Consider the following 23,556-nt stretch of genomic DNA (forward strand, 5'->3'; position numbering starts at 1 on the left):
ACACATAGTCATTCTGAGTGATCGGGGTCATGCTTTAAAGAAGTGGATGGTGTTTATCTCTCCACAGGGAGCGAGTGGCCACACAACGGCTGGATAACCATGAGAATAACTGTAGCATCACACCTGTCACCACATGGAATTTTGGTCTGAATTTTTTGCTACCACTACAATTATTATAGCACCACTGGTAATGTGTGTGGTAACAATTATCTCCACCACATTACATCCTGTTGTTCCTCACTCTGTTGGTGTTTTACAGCTTGTGTTCTCGGTACACAAAGACTTCAACAAAATAAAGCAGCATTTCATGAGACCTTGTTATTTCTGCTTAAAACTGAATATACAGTGGCTTGCAAAAGTATTCATACCCCTTGAACTTTTGCACATTTTGTCACATTACAACCACAAACGTTAATGTATTTCATTGGGATTTTATATGATAGACCAACACAAAATGACGCATAATTGTGTGGAAGTGGAAGGAAAGTGATACATGGTTTTCAAATTTTTTTACAAATAAAAAACTGAAAAGTGTGGCATGCAAAAGTGTTCAGCCCCCCGGAGTCAATATGATGTAGAACCACCTTTCACTGCTCGGTCAGTCTTTTGGGGTATGTCTCTACTTTGCACATCTAGAGACTGAAATTTTTGCCCATTCTTCTTGCAAAATAGCTCAAGCTCAGTCAGATCTGATGGAGAGCATCTGTGAACAGCAATTTTCAAGTCTTGCCAGAGATTCTCAATTCGATTTAGGTCTGGACTTCGACTGGGCCATTCTAACACAAGAATATGCTTTGCTCTAAACCATTCCACTGTAGCTCTGGCTGTATGTTTAGGGTCGTTTCCTGCTGGAAGGTGAACCTCTGCCCCAGTCTCAAGTCTTTTGCAGACTCTAACAGGTTTTCTTCCAAGATTGCCCTGTATTTGGCTCCATCCATCTTCCCATCAACTCTGACCAGCTTCCCTGTCCCTGCTGAAGAAAAGCATCCCCACAGCATGATGCTGCCACCACCACCATGTTTCACAGTGGGGATGGTGTGTTCAGGGTGATGTGCAGTGATAGTTTTCCGCCACACATAGCGTTTTGCATTTAGGCCAAAAACTTCAACTTTGGTCTCATCTGAGCAGAGCACCTTCCTCCACATGTTTGCTGTGTCCTCCACATGGCTTGTGGCAAACTGCAAACGGGACTTCTTATGGCTTTGTTTCAACAATGGCTTTCTTCTTGCCACTCTTCCATAAAGGCCCGATTTGTGGAGTGCACGACTAATTAGTTGTCCTGTGGACAGATTCTCCCACCTGAGCTGTGGATCTCTGCAGCTCCTCCAGAGTTACCGTGGGCCTCTTGGCTGCTTCTCTAATCAATGCTCTCCTTGCCCGGCCTGTCAGTTTAGGTGGACGGCCATGTCTTGGTAGGTTTGCAGTTGTGCCATAGTCTTTCCATTTTCGGATGATGGATTGAACATTGCTCTGTGAGATGTTTAAAGCTTGGGATATTTTTTTATAACCTAGCCGTGCTTTAAACTTCTCCACAACTTTATCCCTGACCTGTGTGGTGTGTTCCTTGGGCTTCATGATGCTGTTTGTTCACTAATGTTCTCTAACAAACCTCAGAGGCCTTCACAGAACAGCTGTATTTATACTGAGATTAGATTACACACAGGTGGACTCGATTTACTAATTAAGTGACTTCTGAAGGCAATTGGTTGCACTGGATTTTATTTTAGGGGTATCAGAGTAAAGGGGGCTGAATATTTTTGCATGCCAAACCTTTCAGTTTTAAAAAAAAAAAAAAAATTGAAAACCATGTATCATTTTCCTTCCACTTCACAACTTTGTGTTGGTCTATCACATAAAATCCCAATAAAATACATTTACATTTGTGGTTGTAACGTGACAAAATGTGGAAAAGTTCAAGGGGTATGAATACTTTTGCAAGCCACTATAGTTAGCAGGACCATGTTCCTGACGTACATGTGTGGTTAGTTTCTGTTACTGCTGTTGTAGTTTGTTTTTGAAGATCTACTCCTTGACATTAAACTTTTGTTAGATGAATTCTGTTTGTTGTCCCTCTCTGCTTTATGTATGAAAGCCTGGGGCAGTTATATTAATTCACTAAAAGACCATGAAACCATGCCCCCTTAATGTCTCCAGATGGGTAAAGCTCTGAGTTGAATGTGAAAATGTTAAAATGCTCCTCTAAGTCATCTTCAGTAATAACTGTGCCTTCACAGCATTTAAGCTTTACAAGTCCTACAGTGATAGCAGACTCTCTGGCCCAGGATCCTGTATAGCCACAAACAAGCTGCCCTTCTGACATGGTGGGGGTCGCTGGGATGTATGCAGCTAGCTGAAGAAGACCACAGACTCAGGTCTGAAGAAAGCACCTCAACTCCTCTGCATAAAAATAGCTTTTTGTGTTTAGATAATTCTCCTTAAAAGATGCGAGAACACAAAAAATAAAACATTATGGAGTTTGAAGGTTCATTGATGACACTAGAAATAGTAGTTAGATTTTTTTTTATGTCAAAAATATTTATATAAGAAAATAACCTTTTATTTAAAGTATCGGGTCTGCTGACTTAAACTCAACGTAATGTAATCTCACTTTATAGAAATTAAACCTCAGAGTTAAAGTCCTTTTCCAGTGATTATTGTGTCTGCCTCATGTAATGACTTTACAGTATGGTGAACACACTGGAGTAAATGTCAGATTTGATTCAAACACTGTGTAATATCCTTGCAGTACATTTACCCTGGGACCACCAGGGTAGACTGATTGACTTTGTTTGTGTCCAGAGAGAAAGGGCCAACGGGTGAGGTGCACTGTAAAAAAAAAAAAAAAAAAAGAATCCTAATTTTACAGAAAATAAGTCAAAAAGTGAAAACTCATATATTATATAGATTCATGACACACAGAGTGAAATATTTCAAGCCTGTATTTCTTTTAATTTAGATGATTATGGCTTAGCGCTAATGAAAACCCAAAATTCAGTATCTCAGAAAATTAGAATATTATATAAGACCAATAAAAAAAAGGATTTTTAATACAGAAATGTTGGCCTACTGAAAAGTATGTTCATGTATATGCACTCAATACTTGGTTGGGGCTCCTTCTGCATGAATTACTGCATCAATGCGGCGTGGCACTGGTGAGGTGTTATGGAAGCCCAGGTTTCTTTGATAGTGGCCTTCAGCTCTCCTGCATTGTTGGGTCTGGTGTCTCTCATCTTCCTCTTGACAATACCCCATAGATTCTGTATGGGGTTCAGGTCAGGCGAGTTTGCTGGCCAATCAAGCACAGTAATACCATGGTGATTAAACCAGGTATTGGTACTTTTGGCAGTATGGGCAGGTGCCAAGTCGTGCTGGAAAATGAAATCAGCATCTCCATAAAGCTTGTCAGCAGAAGGAAGCATTAAGTACTCTAAAATTTCCTGGTAGACAGCTGCGTTGACTTTGCACTTGATAAAACACAGTGGACCAACACCAGCAGATGACATGGCTCCCCAAATCATCACTGACTGTGGAAACTTCACACTGGACTTCAAGCGACTTGGATTCTGTGCCTCTCCATTGTTCCTCCAGACTCTGGGACCTTGATTTCCAAATTAAATGCAAAATTTACTTTCATCTGAAAAGAGGACTTTGGACCACTGAGCAACAGTCCAGTCCTTTTTCTCCTTAGCCCAGGTAAGACGCATCTCCCCCAAATTCTTGAATGGCCTTTGCTTCACAATCCTCTCAAGGCTGCGGTTATCCCTGTTGCTTGTGCACCTTTTTCTACCACACTTTTTCCTTCCACTCAACTTTCTATGAATATGCTTGGATACAGCACTCTGAACAGCCAGCTTCTTTAGCAATGACCTTTTGTGGCTTACCCTTGTGGAGGGTATCAATGACTGTCTCTTGGACAACTGTCAAGTCATCAGTCTTCCCCATGATTGTGAAGCCTACTGAACCAGACTGAGAGACCGCTTAAAGGCTCAGGAAACCTTTGCAGGTGTTTTGAGTTAATTAGGTGATTAGACTGTGACACCGTGAGTCTACAATATTGAACTTTTTCACAATATTCTAATTTTCTGAGATACTGAATTTTGGGTTTCATTAGCTGTAAGCCACAATCATCAAAATTAAAAGAAATAAACATTTGAAATATTTCGCTCTGTGTGTAATGAATCTATATAATATACGAGTTTCACTTTTTGAATTGAATTACTGAAATAAATTAACTTTTCAATGATATTCTAATTTATTGAGATGCACCTGTACAAACAAGGAACAAACTGAACAGAAGCTGAAGCACGGGGAAACACAGGGGACTACAACAGCAGGTAAAACCGAGGACAATTACAGGAGATAACAACAGGCGACATGACAAACCAGACATGAACAGATGAACTGACCCAGATAAAGGGGAGCACAGAGACTATATAGACACAAGGGAGGCAAGGGTGATTGAACACAGGTGAAACACATTAGGGCGGGGCAGACAATCACCACACAGAGAAACAGGACCAAGACAGGAAGTAAAAATAGTGACACACAAGGAAACCAACTACAAAATAAAACAGGAAGTGACAAAATCCAAACAAACTCAAACAGAAAGTGTCTGCCATGGCAAACCATGACAGTCTCCTGTTATTTCTTTTCCCCCCAGATGCACCAAGGATCCAGCTGATTACTGGCAGTTTGAGGGTGGATTTTTCTTCATCTGCTGCGTTGCACCGTCACTTCTGGTATAGATTCATTGACCTTTGTGGTATATTTTGATTTGACTTATTAATACACTGTATAATTGGGATTCTGACATAAAAGATAGTATAATGTTTGGCACACATGTTGTCAGAACTATATGGAGAATACTGTGGAAAACAAGATAAAACTGAATTGGAAGATACAAGCTGAAAAACAACAGACCCCCCCCTCAGCTCCACAGCCCCCCTCTTTCAGAGGTGACATCATGACCTCATTATAGTAACCTTAACAGGCAGATAGACCAATGGAGAAATGCCAGTTTTAGTTCTTCAGATCATCCCGGGGCTCTGAAGAACTTTTTGTGAATAATTGGTTGATATTGTAAATTTACATCTGAATATATTAAATATTGTATTTAGATTGTCATTCTACAGGTTTTTAATATTACTTTACATACTTAAAGATTCAATGTTAACACAAATACTGCAAGTTGAAGTTTGAGATGATTTTAATCTGTTTTACACAGTAATTTTTACTTTGTCTTCCAAAACAAAAGGTTTACTTTACAACATTAGGCATGCGTTAATATTTCATTGATTGACACTTAATTTTATTATTAGGAAAATGTTTCTATACAGAAACTTTAGTGGCATCACTCTATTGATGGTGTTTGATCATAATAAATTAATCTGTAAAATAAGTTTTTCTCTGTAGAAATATTAATGACACTTTCCGTAAACTTATTGTTTTTACACTTTATTTGAATTAGGATGTTTTACTTTAATTTTAAGGTTTTTGTTTGGCAGCGGCTGCTTCCAGTCATTTGACCGTTTTTTTAAGATTCTTTTTTAACAGTGTGCGCTGAAACAGAGTCAGTGAGCAGCTTGATGTAGCCGACCAGAATGGATGTCTATGATACATACAACAGAATGTTATGGAGTACATCGGGTCTCAAATACAGTGTCAGGGGTGACCTGAACATGGCAGCCTGAGAAATAACCATTTAAAATGAAACTAATAATAAAATATTGATTGGGAATATGTAGAAGCTGAAGTAGATCATAACTACTATTAGTCAACTTATGTAGAAGGTTTATACCTTCAACTTAATGTCATTTTATGATTATTATCTATTACATAGTTCGTGCGAGTTGCTATCAAACTGCACAGACCCTTTAAAAGCCTGGATTTCTATTGTTTTCTATCTCTTTCTATCTCTACTATTTATTGATCATTGATGTGACGTTTCATTTCTGCAGCCTTCTCAGATGTTTAAGGTGTCTTGGTTATTTTTGGGTTTCGCGGGGTTTGTGTTGAACCAGTGAGAGCCAGTGAACTGTCGCTGTGAAACAGTGAAGTCAGCCATGATGATGCGGCTGCTGCAGGCGGAGTCTGGCGGTCTGAACCCTCTCCCTCGGTCTGGCTGGCTGCTGTCCTGTCATCGGTCTGGGTGTGGTTTTGCAGTCAGCGGTACCGTTAGCAGGAAACCGAGCTCCAGTCCGTTTCACTCTGAGGCGAAACAAAGAAAAAACATTTCCACCAGCGAGCGGTTCAAAGTGTCTGAAAGTCGCGTTTATTTCCTGGACACGGGAGGGCGTTAGTTTGGCGCCGTTGTTCTGATGGGAAAAAGTTTTCTGTTGGTCTCGCTCACTGCTCGTTTGATTTAATAACTTTTATAATAAAACCTGAACCGGACGTAAAAGAAAGGAAAGATGCCGAAAACGGTAAGACTGAAAACTGCATGAACGTCATCACGTATAAACTGTCTGTCTCTTTGTGTCTCCATTATTCTGCTTTCATTGCACTGAATGTTTGACCGGGACTTGATCATTAAACAGACCGGAGTCCCTCCCTGATACATTATTACATATTATTTCATATTATTTTAAAATCTGTTCCATCCTTTCACACTCTCCGAGGATTACTGGGGTACTTTCCGTTAGTTGTGTGCGCGTGCGCGCTCCCGCCCGTGTGTTCATTAAAATTAGCGCCTTTAATCAGACGTCTCACTCAGGCCTTCGGGCCTGGTACATGACAATAAAACCTTACTGCAGCTTTAGTCCGCAGCTGAAGACCCTCACACCAGCAGAGGGTTTCGGCTGAAGCCGCTGTGAGGCTGCCGTTGCGCGGGCTAGTCCTCCAAGGCCTCCCTCTCTTAGGTCTAACAAGGAGGGATTTGAACTGTCACTCAGGCCAGCTGTGTCTGCCAGCTCTGGGGCAAATGGAGGAAAATGCTCAGAGGCACTTGGAGCTTTTATGGCAGGTCGCCACTGATAAGAAAAGAGGGGCAAGATTTAGCTCAGAGCTGTGTTATCAAAGGAAGAAGCTAGAGAATAGATGTGAGCGGGTGGTGATTGGGCTCTGAACAAAGAGGAGAAAAGGCTCATGCTGCATCAGGGACAAACAGAAGTGAAAGTAGTTTCTATCTCCAGCTCATTTGTACCCCTGATGAAGACAGTCTGATTTTGACTCAGCTCAATGCTTTTAGTAAAAAGAAGATAATAGAGTGGAGTCTTTGTGGTCCGTATTCTTAACCACAGTTTGCTCTGAGCTGTGACACCCACATGCACACTGACAATAAAAGGAACATTATTCTACAGAAAGAGTCACTTATGACCATGAGATGAAGGTGATCTATGCACAAAGCCATTTACATTCCACAAGACTGTAATTCATTAAATCAGTATTTATTTAACAAAACAACAACATCAGATTACCTTGATCTCTTCTTATAAAAACAATATTATTTTTGTAGTCAGTCTGACTCTAGGTCTTTTTTAGAAAAGCATGTGCATGTATCACTGTTGTCTTCACATATCATGACTTCTGACTTGTGAACTTCTGCACTCCAAAATTACAAACAGAAAAATAGTACTAAGGGCTGACCTGCTCTCTTCCTGCGGTATTGTTTCTGCTAGTACTTCCTCGATCTTTTTCCCGGCGGTCAACCAGAAAAAAACGTTACAGCATCCTGGCATTTAAAGCCTTTACTGCCCTGTCTTTCCAAAAGGAATTCCTCTCATCATACCAGCATTTAAAGTAGTTTTCAGTGACTATGAAGGGATTTGCTAAATACTAAAAACTGAGCTATTAGGGTAGTTAATAAAACTCAGTTCAGTATGCATGTGAGCAGTGACACATTATTATAGAGGTTGATATCCTGTTTGTAGTAAATGGAGCTAAACAATATTCTATATCACACTGAAGCTGATACAGATGAACTTTATTTTTATGATCGTTATGTATTTTTAGTCCTTCACTTAGTCTTTGTGCCAAATCTCTAAAGAGTGCAGCTGCAACGCTGAGTAGCAGCCTATAGTCCTGTACGTGCAGCAGCTGCAGCAGTAACAGTGAGGGACCTCAAAGAAGCTGTTTGACAGTAACCATCAGTTCACAAGCACAGACATACTGCAGGTACAGCAGCTCTGTTGTAGAGCATGATGACAGGAGAGGATTATGGGATATGACAATATTCATATTCAATATCCTAGACTCGTTCTGGGAATTCAACAATTAGCAACATGTCATGATGTACACAAAAATATAAAGGAGATGTTTTGTTCCCTTTGTGCTGATGCAGAAATACATTAGAGTATTATAAGAGTTCTACATTATATATATACATTAGAAGAGTATAAGCTGTTGCATTGTTAAGTTATCTCTCCCTGCACCTGACGGATGGTGATATCAACAGTGAAAAGGTTAAAATGCAGACCTGTTGTTGCAACACTCAGTGATCTGTTTCCTTTAGTAAACCTCACTGCGAACATATAACAGACACAGAAAGAAGGAAGCTAAGCACACTGATTTAGCAAATACTCTGAAACTCATTCTGCACCCAGTAAAAGTTGTGTTCCCAATTTCTAGTCACATCCACAACAAGCTGGCTCAAGGAGTAAAATATTCATGGTGTAAATAAGAGTTTTTCCATGAACCGTTTTCCAAACAGTTGTTTATTCAGTGTTTTAGTGAAATATAAAAACCCTGACGTTTCACAAAAGCTGTAATTATTGAGAGACTCTGCTCGACTCCTCTTGGCAGTGCTTCAGTTTCCCAAGGAAGTCATGTTGTGACTCAAGGTTTCTGCACTTACATCAGTTCCTTTCTGGTAATTTCCTCGCCTGCAGCCTTATATGGACTTTCACATCATGGTCTAGCTTGTCTCCTCCCTGCTTCCCCCAGCATGGTCCTCAGATGCCATGCTCCACTTTAGATTGCATTACAGCAGTGCAGCAGGTCCAGGACTTGCTGTAGGTCTGTGTTTATCAGCCTGTTATTTTACAGCCTGATGGAGCTTTAGCAGTCTTTCATTTAGATTGTTTGGATGTTGTTGTGGTCTGTAGTTGTGGATTATTATCTACTTCGTTAAGCACTTCGCATAAAATTACATTCTGAATAGACAGTTTTTCTCAAGCACCAAACAAACATAAATAATATTGTATTTTGGTTTTATTGCTAAAATCTGACACCATGGTGTAACAATAATAAGTATGTTCACTGACCTGTATTCGTGGTCTTTAAAAGTAATAGTTTATACTTTCTGTTTCAACAATAGAGTTAGTCCAGGAGAAAACCAGCCTGTTTTGAACTGTTTTTCATTATAAACAACCAGTGAATAATGTTAATCATCCTATCCACAAATACAGGCACAGCGTACAGTATTATTATCATTATTATTATCACACAAAACTTGAGCATAACTTACCATTTTAGCCCATTGTGTAGAAATCGTGACAGATGCAGTTTTCCTGTTAGGACGACCAAACTTTGAACAAGTGTGTCTGTGGAGAAATGGGAAATGGAAAGAGTCAGCAGGGGATTAAATGGGTCTGTGGAGCACATAGCAGAGCAGATTAACAGTGTGTAGAGGTAGAGCTGCTGGACAAACTACAACCACATAGCTAGTTTAATGAGAGAAAATCAAACTTCTGAAAGTAAGTACTTTGTTATTATTGCTTATTAATCTATTCTTTTAGGCTTATTCTGATTTCTTGTTTATTTCTACAGCTGCTGTTGGGATCAAAACATTAGTCTAAACTATTTTAAGTTTAAATCATCTAATCATTTCTATAGGGCATAACCTACTGCTGTAGATGCTAAAATAACCACTAGATACAATGACATGACAGACGAATAAGTTATGGTTAACTGGCTCTCATTATAATAATTTGTCTAGTGCAACCCTCAAGCAGAGTTCAAACTGTACATAATAAAAGAATGAAATAAGCAAAGCACTACAGCGAGCATTAGCCAGTCTAACATCACTGCATCACTGCAAACAGAGGAGCTTGTGGCTTGTATCAGTGTTAGTTTGTGTCCTGCTCTGGATCTGCTGTTGTGTATAAGACAACCTTTCCCCAGTTAATAAGGAGAACAAATCATCACTACACAAAACAAGCAGAGCAGGTAGCAGGATTGAACAATGCTGGAAAATCAAATTGGGGAATTGGTCACAGGCACAGTTAAATAAGCAGTAGTAGCTTCCTGTTTTGCTGTGTAATGTTTTTATTGGATCTACGTATGTTTGTGTATATGGCTGTGATGAAGACAATATGTCATTAGAATAAAGGCTAGAAGTGATTGAAAACTCAGGCAACATGCAAACATAACGTTTGAGTAGCAGCATCTAACAGATAAAATACCTTTACTAGTGAGAAATGTAGAGCAGGTGTGCCAGCTGGTGAGAGGTCAGGTGATCCAGTAAACTAGAGATAATACAGGATGTAGAGGACAAAGCAACAGTCTCTATGTTTTTAGTAAAAACAACAAGTAAACAGTTACATTATTCTTGTAGTGACAGTCAATACATTTAAGAAACTGTAGTCATGGGAAACAGTTTTGGAAGACCCCTCCCCTTTACATGGTCCGCCCCCCACATAGAAAGAAACCTCATCCTCTTCTCCTCCTGTAAAACCTACGTCTGCACACAGCCCCATCAGAGTGAGCTGCCACTCACATCACACGTTTCTTTTACAGAGGAGGGGACCTGTTTTTTGCTGCATACATGTTTTCCTGCCGAGTCCAAAGTCAGTAGTCTCGTAGATAATGGTGATATTTGTATGTTGGCTCCAGAGGAAATAAACAGGCTTTCCCTTGTATTATTGGCTTTAAGTGACATCATAACGAGGCTGGTTATACACACAGGATCATTTTACATTCCCACATTCTCACACTTCATATTCAGCTTGGCATCAGGAAGTGTTAACTGCATGCTGCTGGCAGTGTCTCGATTTCCAATGCTAATGCCACATTTTAACATAACTGTTCAACATGTGCTAATCAAATTTTAATGTCTGTCTCTAAATCATGTTTTTGTGCCGTTACTGTCCTCAGTTTGTCAGCTAAGAAATCGAGTAGTTGAGGGTTGTAAGCATGGTTGCCGTCGTTACCAGGCTTGATCCATTGTTGAGGACTTGTTGACCTGATTTGCTGACCTTTATGGTGCATGGTGTGACTCAGAACTGTGTGTATTGTTATGTGATGGTGTTTGTCATCACAGCCTGTTATGAGAGGTGCTGCTGTGCTCAGCTGACCACTCACTTAAAGCAGGTTTGCCTTGTATTGTTACACTGGACCAACCCCAACCCTCACTGGGGACCAGGCATGGTCATGTGAAACGAACCAGTATTGGGGACCATCCTGAAACTACTTGGTGGTATGTTATGTTTGGCCTTGGCTTTGATTGGAGGTTGAGGCTGTAAACAGCACACTAAGGTGACACTGGTGAGTCAGTGTATGGGAGGTGACTGAATGCTGGTACGTCACATGTTTTCAGTGAATATTTTTATCGTTAATGGTTTCTGTAACATATGAAGGTAATGTTCCCACATATATGATGAAAAAATAATAAGCTAAACAACAGTACTCCAGTATATGTTTCTTCACTGTTCTGCTTCTATAAATCACACCTTTTCTTTGAGTTTCAGCAGTTTCACTTCCTCTCTCTTGAGAGGTAACCTGAGGTGTTTCCTAGGGTTCACTTTTGGGTTAACTTCTCTGTCTTAATATAATTATATAACAAACATGACCACTTCCTACAAATGATAGTTAGTGCTTTAATTCGCTCTCATGACATGTTTTCTCTTTTAGCCTTGCCAACAGATTGCATTTAACTTAGTTGTGGATTTTAGGGATTTTAGCCATGCTAACAGCAAGGCTCAATGGAAGGAAATGTATATAGGTCCAGCACATTGGACCAGGCTGAAATATCTTAACAACTAATGGCTGGATGAAACGACATTCTTAGTCCCCAGTGGATAAATCCAAATGACTTTGGTGACTTTTCATGTTGTTCCATCCTCATGTCAAAGTTTCCATCTGTCTTCTTGTTTGTTTGAGATAGATAATAGAGTTAACAAGCAGTTTCAGGCAGTCAGTGAAATTGCTTCACACACCCTAAATGTCCTTCAACAAGCCACTTGTTTATCATAAAGCAAATTATTATAACACTGTCACAAGATTGGTCTTTAGACATGCTGCTAAAGGTTTAGCTTGTTAAGAACTGAGGAAATGATTTGTGGAGTCTAGTTTTGGTGTGATAAAAAAACTGTTCAGAATAAGTCATGGAAACATGACACGTGGGCCTGAGTGGGTTTTTGAGCATGTGCTAATAATAGCGTGTTAAGTGTTTTTGAATTCTGGCCATGAGAGACACACCCTAACCAAGCTGAAAATGTATAAGCGTAGTTCCTTTTTCATGCAAGATTAACCATTCTGACTCAGGAAATGAAACTGCTTAAACCCAAAGCAGGGTGGCTGTGAACTCAGCTCTTATCTGCATGAATGGAAAAATGTTCATCAAAGTTCAGTTGTCAGTTTAAAGAGTGGTATGTCTAGACGACTAAACATCTGTGCTGCTGTGTGTAGGCCCAGATTGTAGGTTCCACTCCAACTCAGACTGCTGGTGATGACAGGAAGTGACAGAGGGGCAAGTGTCCTGAGCAGTAAATGGGGTCCTGCTGACATGAATGGGAAAGAACGCAACTCTAATCAGCCCCGCAACTGGGAAATAATGCATACCATTGTTGTTCAGGGCAGGCGTGGGCCTCAGCCTGCGCAGTTATTTCCCAATAGACATGCATGCTGCTGTTGATCACTATGAGACAGAGAAAAAGAGAAATGCCTACACAGTGAGTTTACTGAGTACAGAAATTAATCTATTCTGAGGTTAAATAAATGTATTCAACTTTTGACATGAAACTGTGCAATCCATAAACATTTCAAGTCATTTAAATAAGAAGTGCCTCACTGGCTTTAACAAAATGTGTTACCTGAAGGGGAATCAAACACACAGTCATAGTCTGCTCTTGCTAAAGAGCTCAGCACAAAGCTGACAGGTTGGTTGATACATGGCAGGATGTGGATGACTCTCTTGAGAGCTCAGTGTTTAGCAGCCATGCCTCACAAGGCCCAGCCGCTAGAGGATGTGGTTACTTCCTGCAGATAAGTTCTGTACTGAGATAGAGCCAAACTGGTACAATACTTATACACAGTGTGGAAGCAAGAGACATGGTCCTTCATGAATTCTATAAAAGATCAAAATATTATTTTTTATCATATGATTATTGTTTTATTTTTTTAGGTGCACCACCTTTGCTTCTTAATCAGCTGATTTAAAATTAAATGTGTATAAAACTGTATGTGATTATATCATCTTTTAATTTTCAAAAGGTTTGTCTTTTGAATGTTTCACATTGTACATATAGTAACTTTTAAGTCAAAAAAAGTTGTGTATTTCAGTGTCAGCATCAAATAACCCTAATCGTTTCTCATGCCAGAGGTGTATGTACACTGTTGAAGTGATTTTTTAAAAAGGGGTGATTGCTAAAACCATAAAACAAAATTCATAACATGGATTCAACATGGGTTTTTTTAAGACACAAGAGCCAGTAATGTCCTGATCATGACGGTTTATTTTAGTGCAGTGAGATATTTTAACTTCCTGTTTGCATCTACAAATGGCTCATTCTTCCAATTTGCTCCCTTCCTCAGATTAGTGTAAGAGTCACCACAATGGATGCTGAACTGGAGTTTGCCATTCAGCCCAATACAACAGGAAAGCAGCTCTTTGACCAGGTATGAGAAACTTCTCTCTTGTAACCAGTGTTATGTGCTTTCCAATAACATCAACAAACTTTTGAATCAATCATTGATTTAATTTTTTTTTTTAAGATTTTTGTATGTGGTAAGTTAAAAAACATAAAGCTGTAAGCAGCAGTTTTCAATTATGTATAATGATGTGTAATTACCTTACTATGTAGATAGCTGTGCAGGCACTTTATGGAAATACTTCAATCCCATTTATTTTAATGTTGATTATTATTGTTATTATTATTTTATCACATGTGCAGTGTTGGAGGTTCTTTGTCCTTTTCTTAGGTTTAAAAAAAATAAGTATTTGTAGTTTTTATTTAGTTTGATATTTGTAGGATAGACGTGAAACAAAGTAATCTATTAAATGTTTCGTCTACAGATCATCTGAAAATATTAAATAAAATGCTCTTCACAATTTCCCTGAGCCCAAGGTGATGTCATGAGATGTCTTGTTTTCTTTGACCAACAGTCCAAAACTCAAAGATATTGAATTTACTGTCATGTGGGACAAGGAAAAGCAGCACATATTCAGATTTAAAAAGCTGGAACCATAAAATGTTTGGCTCTTATATATTAAATCAATTAATTAAATTAAAATTAAAATTAAAATACATGATGGATATTCAGTCATACAGATTTCTTCAGTTCAGTTCAAAATTATTATCATTTTTGTTGTTGATGAAGAGGACATTAACAATAGTTGTGCTTGGATGTTTTAAGGTTGTTAAGACCATTGGGCTGCGGGAGGTTTGGTACTTTGGACTCCAATACCAGGACACAAAGGGTTTCTCTACATGGCTCAAGCTCAATAAGAAGGTGAGCTCTTATTGAACATTCTTCTTTCCTCCTTTGTCAAGATCGAACTATTCTGTGGAATTCAAGTCTATTTAGAGAACCGTAACCTCTACACCTCACTGCGTTTTATTTTAGGTGACAGCCCAGGATGTGAGGAAGGAAAGCCCGCTGCTGTTTAAGTTCCGTGCCAAATTCTACCCTGAAGATGTGTCAGAGGAGTTAATCCAGGACGCCACACAGCGGCTGTTCTTCCTGCAGGTGAAGGAGGGAATCTTAAATGACGACATTTACTGCCCTCCAGAGACAGCGGTCCTCCTGGCCTCCTACGCGGTCCAGGCCAAGTATGGTGACTACAATAAGGAAGTTCACACACCAGGCTACCTGTCCAGTGAACAGTTGCTCCCTCAGAGGTAACACAGCTGTCATCACCATTTCAACCTGCCTGTTAATATCAGATAGATGTCGCATTGCAGCCAGTGTGTGTTGAGACATGTTGATGTCTCATGTTCACAGAGTTCTGGACCAGCACAAACTCAACAAGGACCAATGGGAGGAGAGGATTCAGGTGTGGCACGAAGAGCACAAGGGCATGATGAGGTAACTACTGGCACGCATGTTCACTTGTTTATAGGTAAAGGTAGATATACACCTAAAGGAGAGAAACATCTTTGCCCCCCCTTTCAATAGTTGCTACATAAAGAAGATCTCTCTCTCTCTTACTGTCTGTCTCTGGAGCGTCTGTCAAACTGTTTCTCTTTAGTGCTTCAGTCATTGGAGGTTTCAGCAAACACTGGGTCACAATCTGATTCTACTTCCTTGAACGTTCCTCTCCATTGTCTTGTTCTTGTCTTCATCTGCATCCCTGCCAGCTGGAGCTCAGTGTTGTCTGATTCGGTCTGTGTGGTGATCAGGGTTAAACATGTCATGTGTCCACAGAGAGGAATCCATGATGGAGTATCTGAAGATCGCTCAAGACCTTGAGATGTATGGAGTCAACTACTTCAACATCAAGAATAAGAAAGGAACAGAGCTGTGGTTGGGAGTGGATGCACTGGGCCTCAACATATATGAACAGAATGACAAGTGAGTGGCTCCACAACAGTGTGATTATAAAAATGTTTTGTGTAATTGTCATACAGCATTATTATTAATTCCAGTGTAATGACTTTCTTTTCTCTTGCCTCAACAGAATGACACCCAAAATTGGATTTCCTTGGAGTGAAATAAGGAACATTTCCTTCAATGACAAGAAGTTTGTCATTAAACCAATTGACAAGAAAGCACCTGTACGTTAATCCTTAATAACAGACACCTAGTTACAATGAAATAATCTATATTTACAAGTCTGTGTGTGAGTTCTGATAGTAACCTCTAATGTTGCTGCTTTAGGACTTTGTATTCTACGCTCCGAGACTGCGCATCAACAAGCGCATTCTGGCTCTGTGCATGGGCAACCATGAGCTGTATATGCGCCGCCGCAAACCTGACACCATTGAGGTGCAGCAGATGAAGGCTCAGGCTCGGGAGGAGAAGAATCACAAGAAGATGGAGAGGTAAGAGCTCAACATTTAACACACAGGTTTGATCACTGATGGCTGAAATCATTTATTAAATTCAGGACAAAGGCTTCTAATGTAAATGTCCACAGTTTGTTGTATTGCAGCAAGATGACCTGATTTAAAAATATATCAGGATCAGAAACTTCTATAACACTGATGCTCTGCATTCTGTGTGATGGTTATGGGATGTGTAAACGAGTGTGTTTTTAACTACCCAGTGAATAAACTGCTGATTATCTGCTCCTGATTACTCTACACTCTAATCCATCTTGTATGTCATGTACTGTCTGTTTCTATTAGAGCTCTGCTGGAGAACGAAAAGAGGAAAAGAGAACTTGCAGAAAAGGAAAAGGAAAAGATTGAAAAGGAAAAGGAGGAGTTAATGGAGAGATTAAAGCAGATTGAGGAGCAGACAAAAAAAGCCCAGCAAGGTGTGTGACTTGACAATATTGAAGAAAAGCTTGTTGTCATACTGTAATGAATGGTGACCCTGTAGTGCTTCTCTGTGTGTGTGAATGTGTGTCTGCACAGAGCTGGAGGAGCAAACACAGAGGGCTCTGGAGCTGGAGCAGGAGAGGAAGCGAGCGAATGAGGAGGCTGAGCGCCTCGAGACTGAGCTGAGGACTGCTGAGGACGCCAAGGTGGCTCTGCTGCAGCAGTCAGAGAACCAGATGAAGAACCAAGAGCACCTGGTCAGTTATCAGAAACTATTTCTCTTATCATGGGCGTTGAAGCTAAAAAAAATACATGTACCATAAATGTTTGATGACTGAAAAGGTTGTTCTGATGCTTCAAATATAAACAATAAGAAAGTAATTTAAAAGAAATGTCGTCCTTTCAGGCCACAGAGTTGGCTGACCTGACTTCGAAGATTTCCCTCCTGGAGGACGCCAAGAAGAAGAAGGAAGACGAGGCAGTACAGTGGCAGCAGAAGGTGTGATCTACTGTCTCTATAGTAACCAAGCAGTGGTCTTCCTTTGATTGCAGGGACAGTTCTTTTTCAGTTCTTGAAAGAACAAAGAGCACACTTTAAAACACTCAACATTAGAACTGATGACGTTAAGAGAGCGTGTTTGATTCTTCTCATTCATCACCTGATCATTTAGGCTTTTTAACAAGAAAAGGACTTCATCCACTGTATGAATCCCAAAATGTTCAGTATGAAATACATCAAAAATCATGAATAAATTGTGTAAAATATATAAATGAACTAATGATTTGTGAAAACTCAACTCATTTATATGAAATTATCTCACAAATTATTGTTTAATTTATATTTACATACATAGATACAAATTAAATGGCATCTGTCTGATGTTCTGCTGATCACACAGCCCCTCCCTTGTGACCCAGTGAGGACAGACATTCCTGGGGTCCTGTTGTTGTGTGTTTTTGGGGGAGGGGTGAACGCTCCCGTTTGCCTCATGTCTTTTTTGGTAAAGAGCATGAGTGCCAGGCCAGCCCCTTCATGTTAATGGGCAGTGTGACTCATTGTGGTGCTGACAGCTCTCTTTGTGTGGGGGAAATCCTGTTTAACTCTTTTGCCCCATTATGATATTCTGGCCTATTAAATACTAAGACTAATAGTGGGGAAGGTAGGCAAAACAATTGTGCATTTTGTGACTAAAGCGTAAAAGTTTCAGCATATAGTCTACATACCCTGAGGTTTTATTTTAGACGTGGAGGCAATTTGTATCTGACTTCTAGTTTCCTTGGGAGGTCATTGACTTCAGCATTGAATTTTTCCAGTTTTTGCCCTATTTCTCTATTATAATCATGTATATAATTGCCAAAATTGCATAAAGATGCGTATTTGCTGCTGTGGCTGTGTATCATACTTTTGCTTGGAGCACCAATTTTGCAGGGGGACTGCAGACCCCACTATTTCAGGTGTTGAGGTAGCTATAGCTTGTTAAAAACACTGACTGAGTTACATGAGTAGCTAGCACATTAGCAAGCATTCTAATCAGAAGCTAGCATGCTAGTTTGGTGTGGAGCACACTCATTACCCCAGGGGGCTCTGCCCTGTCCCAGAGTCACATCTGGAATGCCTCCACGTCTGAAGATAAATGTGGTACATGGTTTATAGCAAAATGGAGAAAGTTTCATGTTTTAGTCATAAAATGCACAATAACCTTCCAAATACAAATTTATCTGCTGCACTATAAGTTTTCCATGTTGACATTCCAGTGTTACTCATAATTTGCTCTAATTCTCCAGCTCCTTCTAGCACAAGCACTCTTATTTATACTTTATTTCCTGTGTATATTTTGATTATTAAAAGTAATTAATTAATTAAGTAATTAAATAAATTAAGAAGTATTAACAAAATACAACAGGCAAACAAGGCAGAAGAAACAGTGATACAGGGGAAAATGTAATGGTCAGTCTCAGTTTCTTCTCTTGAATTTCTCTTTTTAATTTTTCTCTTTTGTAACATGTTGTCCTCCCATACTTTATGGCTGAAGTGGACTGTTGGTGTATTTAATGAATTGTTTAAACAAATTTTTAGTGTCCAAAATAATAGAAACTGTGTTGTACACTGAGTGTGGTAGAGCTGAAATGATTAGCTGATTAATTCAGTCTGTCTAGTTTGATTACCATGCTAACATGCAAAATAAAGATGGTGAACATGGGAAACATTAATAGTGTTAAACATTACTCGCATGTTAGCAATGTCATTGTGAGCATTAAGCATTGTCAGCATGCTGCCCTAAGTATTCAGCTCTTAGCACCACTCTGCCTAATGCTGCATTTCAGTCACGTCGGAGTTCAGAACGCAGCTCGTCTTCTAATGGCAGAATATTTGTTTTATGACATCAAAGAAAGGATGAGGATAAATGACAGAAACAGGGGCTGTCACAAACTATTACATACATCAATTCAGTCAGAATATTACACATAACAATAATTTCAAATGTCACTTATTAACATGGACCACATATATAGTCTTCATTTAGAGAGTTTTATTCTTCTCTTTTTAGTTGAATATTTTATTTTTTAACTTTTTTTTTTTTTTTTTTTTTTTACAATAGAAACAAACATACAAAACACCACTGCCACAAACAACAGACAGAAAGACAGGGGAGTCATATTCAGGAATAAAAAGCTTCTCGTCCACAGCAGTATCAAAACATATGGAAAAAACTGTGGGGGACTTCAAGAAAATCAGTACATATGCAGGATCAGGCAGAGAAGAGTTTTATTCATTTAACACCATCCAAAACTGAGGACGCCACCTAAGTGACGTCAGAGCATCTGCTTCTCGGTCCTGAGCTTCCCACAACAAAGTTCCGAATTCATCCATTCATCATATTTTTCAAGTGAGAGGTTGAGAAATCTTTGAGTTCCCAGTTGTCTTTGAATGCAGCACAAATACATCCACCCAGAGCCTTTTGCATTGTTGTAAACTTGTGTTTAGCCAGAGGAGAAACTACTACTTTTAATAATAAAAACTACTGTTGTCAGTTCTATGAAATACATTTCTATTCATTTAATGTCTGTCTACTTATCTTAATGTGGACTAGTAAATATAACACATGATTCTGTGTACCCTCAGGCTACCATGGTGCAGGATGACCTGGAGAAGACCAAAGAAGAGCTTAAAAACAAAGTGATGGCGGCTCATGTTCAGGAGCCACTCAACGCAGAGAACGAGCATGATGAGAATGACGAGAGCAGCGCTGAGGCCAGTGCCGAGTTCACATCTGCTGCCACGTACAAGGACCGCAGTGAAGAGGAGCGCATGACTGAGGCTGAGAAGAATGAACGTTTGCAGAAGCATCTACTTGTGAGTTTCTGAGATCTTGTTTACAAGATTCAGTAGATGTGTCATTAAAGTATTGGAATAATTGATCAGAGGGATAATTTTAGAATTTTTAATAAACTAAAATGAAAGAATATGATGAAGTTAATCATACAACAAAGTAAAAAAATGCACAGTAGGTCTGATTACTGTTTTCTTGTTGTCAGCTGGTATATTAGTATGTCAGCTTTACAGCATCACTGTTGTAGTGCAAGTAATGGGAATGCAATAACAATCAGGGACACTTACAATTGTTGAGGTGAAACCAAGTGAAAGTCTCATCTCTTATTGATTTCACTTGTGATGTGAAAGGAATTTTACATTTTAATGTACAGTAATATGTGGTTAGTGCAAAAACAGGTGCAAATCACTAAAACTGTTGGTGTAATATTTTCAGAAATAAGAATGAGTCTCAGATGTTGATGGTAACGTAGCGGTGTGAGGTGTTAAAACTGTGATAACTGTATTTCCAGGCTTTAAGCTCAGAGTTGGCCAACGCTCGGGACGAGACCAAGAAAACGGTGAATGACATGATCCACGCTGAGAACATGCGAGCTGGACGAGACAAGTACAAGACCCTTAGGCAGATCCGGTCAGGAAACACCAAACAGCGCATTGATGAGTTCGAATGCATGTGATGTATGCGTTCGCCAATGATGCAGCCCATACAGCTGGGCCTTTCTGCCTGGACTGCAGTCCTGCCTCACTCAAGCTGTTTTCTCTGTACGCAAATAAATCAGATCCACAACACAACATGGCTGCACAAGCACAGCACAATGTACAAACTTGGATCTGCAAAATTCCATTTGCTATTGTTCCGAACTTTGAATTTAGGCAAGTCACTGGTTGAAAAGGGACATACTGTATTTTATTAGTAAATTCCTGACAAGGGGTTTATGTAGCATTTTAGTAATGGGCTCACACCTCATTTCATGACACATTGAGTTAGCATTTTCAATCTTTCTGTCACATTTTTGTATCATGATTTCAAATAAAAAGACTCAAGAGACAAATTCAAATTTCAGCTTAAATATATTTCTGCTGTACACATGCAACAGTTTTAAAAATATGATGTGTTGCCCATAGCTGTAAAAGCAAATGCGCTGTAATCTACTCAAGCAAATACACATGATATGACTCTGAAATGTCTGGGTGGAGCATTCATAGAGCAGTATTATTTTTTACAAATTTACAATTTATTTACTTTTCATTTGATTGTTTTTAGAATCTGCCAGCTGTTACAAATATTACAGTATTTCTGAACATCTTCAAGTCAGTTTGTAACTACAAGGCTTCAGTAAATTTTACTGTTAAAGCTCAAGCACATGAATTTCTTATTTCCTTTAAAATCTGCATGGAAAACCCTGAACGGTTGACAAAATGAACTTGGCCTGAAAACAACCTAAAAACCTAAGCTTTCTCTCGTGTGTTTGCTATGTACAATTTTTAAACCAATCTTTCAATTTAAATTTAAAAAAAATGTAAACGTATTATCAACAATCTAACTCACTCTCTCATGCAACATAAAAAAAGAAAGAAAGAAGAAAGAAAAGTTGCATTTCTGTCACAAACCATTCAATTCAAATCTGGTGTCTGTAAAACATTTGATTTGTTGTCTCTTTGATATCTACACAGCTCACATCTGTGGAAACTTTCAGTTGTCACTTTTCTTAACATTGAGTATAAATCGGCTTCATCATCAGTTCAATTCAGCCTCAGTTTAAAAAACCTGTAGGACATTTGAACTTGGTTGTACAGTACCTTTAAGTGTTTTATTGTAGCTTTACGCCTCTTCTTTTCATTTTTAACTCTGCTCATCAGTGATGTTTGATAATCAAAATACACTTTTGCATCAATGTAACCAATACAGCTTAAGGACACTGTAATTATCACATGTCAAGCTGGATTTGTGAGTGAGAAAAATGCCAATAAAGTGAAGCTGAAAGTTTGATTGTTAACCTGAACTTCACTGTAGAAACTTTTTTCCACAAAATCTTCCAAGAATTTGATGCATAAAATAAAACAATTTCATTGAACATGCACTGGAAAGTTTACTTTTGAAATATGAGTCACAGCATATGTACTGTCCTAGAAAGGCACTATTTCCAATGCATGTATTATTGATTATTGATATACTGTATGTATTTGATTACATTTGTGTATTTTGTAATTGGAATTTTTCAGATATAAAATGATGTAAGGTGCAAAAAAGTACACCTCTGAGGATATTTTTGTACTTGTCAAGGACAGCTTTTGTTCAAAATGAAGTGCATTTTGAAAACAGAATTTCATTGTTAACTGAATGAACAGCTCACTGCTGTGGTTCTAAGCTGAAGGAACAAGCAACACCAAAAGCCTGTGATAGGACGAATGAAAAGATGCTACAGGAATTCCTGTTAATGGTGTATTGCTAAAGGCAGGCAATATACCATGAATGGAAACTTTAAATCAGGCCAAATCATTCTGTGTAAAAATGAATGTAACATACTTCATTGTACCATTACACATTTGCATTCAGACATGCAGAAAGTTTTGCTTGTTCATAGATTTTTAGAAATTAGTGTTTGAAAGATTTATTTACACCATTTTGCAAATTCAAAGTAAATGTATTTTAGTGATAAATGTTTCTTTTTATTTTATTTTTACGTCTGTTATTGAATGAAAATTTGTACCAAGATGCATTTTGATAAACAGTGTTGTGGCCCATTGTTGCGTGTAGTTCTTGTATCTGCTATGAAATGAAAAATGCAGTTGTTGCTATTTTGGATATTTCCATGCCTTTGACAGTAACTCTTATTATGCTGCACTGAATGTTCTACCTGAAGCACCATGTATTGACAGCCTTTAAGCCTTTAAGAATCAAGTGTAATTTGAACTCAAGTCATCATGTGTGAAAAAGAAATGTATTAAAAGATGCTACTTAATATCTTGTCTTGAATCAAAAAGGACTGAAACATAATTAATATTGTAAATTGAAAGACAGTGCCTTGCCCAGGTTATTCATCAGATCTTGCTGCTTAAAGTCTTCCTTTCACAAATGAATAAAAATCAGATTAAACTGCCTCCTCTTCTCCTGCATTGTACTACTATTACTACTGTGTGTGATATCTGAAGAAATGAACTGTTTCATTTATGACATTCTCACATATTTATTCAGGTTTATCTTGACATACATGCAATGTACAGATATCTTTACGTTACTCTGTAATAATACAGTGATCATACCCATCTAAATTTGGCCTCATGGTTCACAAGCTTCCAGTTGCAGTCTTAGAATCAGCCACATGGTGGCAGTTTACCCTCAGTCTCCAATGAGGGTGACATGGCACCGGTTTGAAATTGATTCAGTTTATTCACATTAATTTAGTTAATGATCCCTGTTTTGTCAGAAATAGAAAAGTAATTTTATTAAAACATATCTGTACATATTATATTTAAAGACTTTGGGGTTAATTTTCTGTAGTTTACCACAGCAAACCCAGAATAGCTTTAAAATGATCACAATCTTTAAAGCAGGGCTATACTGTGGAAAACCATGCAAAATTAAAACTGCTGCAAATGATTATTCTGCAAACATCTTAACACTGTGCACTGAGTAGATTTTCC

General features: G+C 38.7%; 1 protein-coding gene across 2 annotated transcripts; it reads left to right on the forward strand.

Moving 5' to 3' along the window:
* The first annotated feature begins 6,117 nt into the window (after window positions 1-6,117).
* On the forward strand, window positions 6,118-23,013 carry msna (moesin a). 2 transcript variants are annotated; one of them, XM_056396686.1, is made up of 13 exons: window positions 6,118-6,422; window positions 13,690-13,773; window positions 14,512-14,607; window positions 14,722-14,996; window positions 15,100-15,183; window positions 15,523-15,669; window positions 15,776-15,872; window positions 15,976-16,139; window positions 16,446-16,576; window positions 16,677-16,837; window positions 16,987-17,079; window positions 19,705-19,935; window positions 20,424-23,013. In XM_056396686.1, the coding sequence occupies exons 1-13, from the start codon at window positions 6,411-6,413 to the stop codon at window positions 20,586-20,588; spliced, it is 1,740 nt and encodes a 579-aa protein (XP_056252661.1). In that variant the 5' UTR covers window positions 6,118-6,410; the 3' UTR covers window positions 20,589-23,013. The 2 variants fall into 2 exon arrangements, with proteins under 2 accessions (XP_056252661.1, XP_056252662.1); XM_056396687.1 differs by lacking the exons at window positions 6,118-6,422; window positions 14,512-14,607; window positions 14,722-14,996 and having other exon boundaries at window positions 13,715-13,773.
* The last annotated feature ends 543 nt before the right edge of the window (window positions 23,014-23,556 follow it).

This window comes from Seriola aureovittata, chromosome 15 (genome assembly GCF_021018895.1).
Source record: "Seriola aureovittata isolate HTS-2021-v1 ecotype China chromosome 15, ASM2101889v1, whole genome shotgun sequence".
Taxonomy (NCBI): Eukaryota; Metazoa; Chordata; class Actinopteri; order Carangiformes; family Carangidae; genus Seriola; species Seriola aureovittata.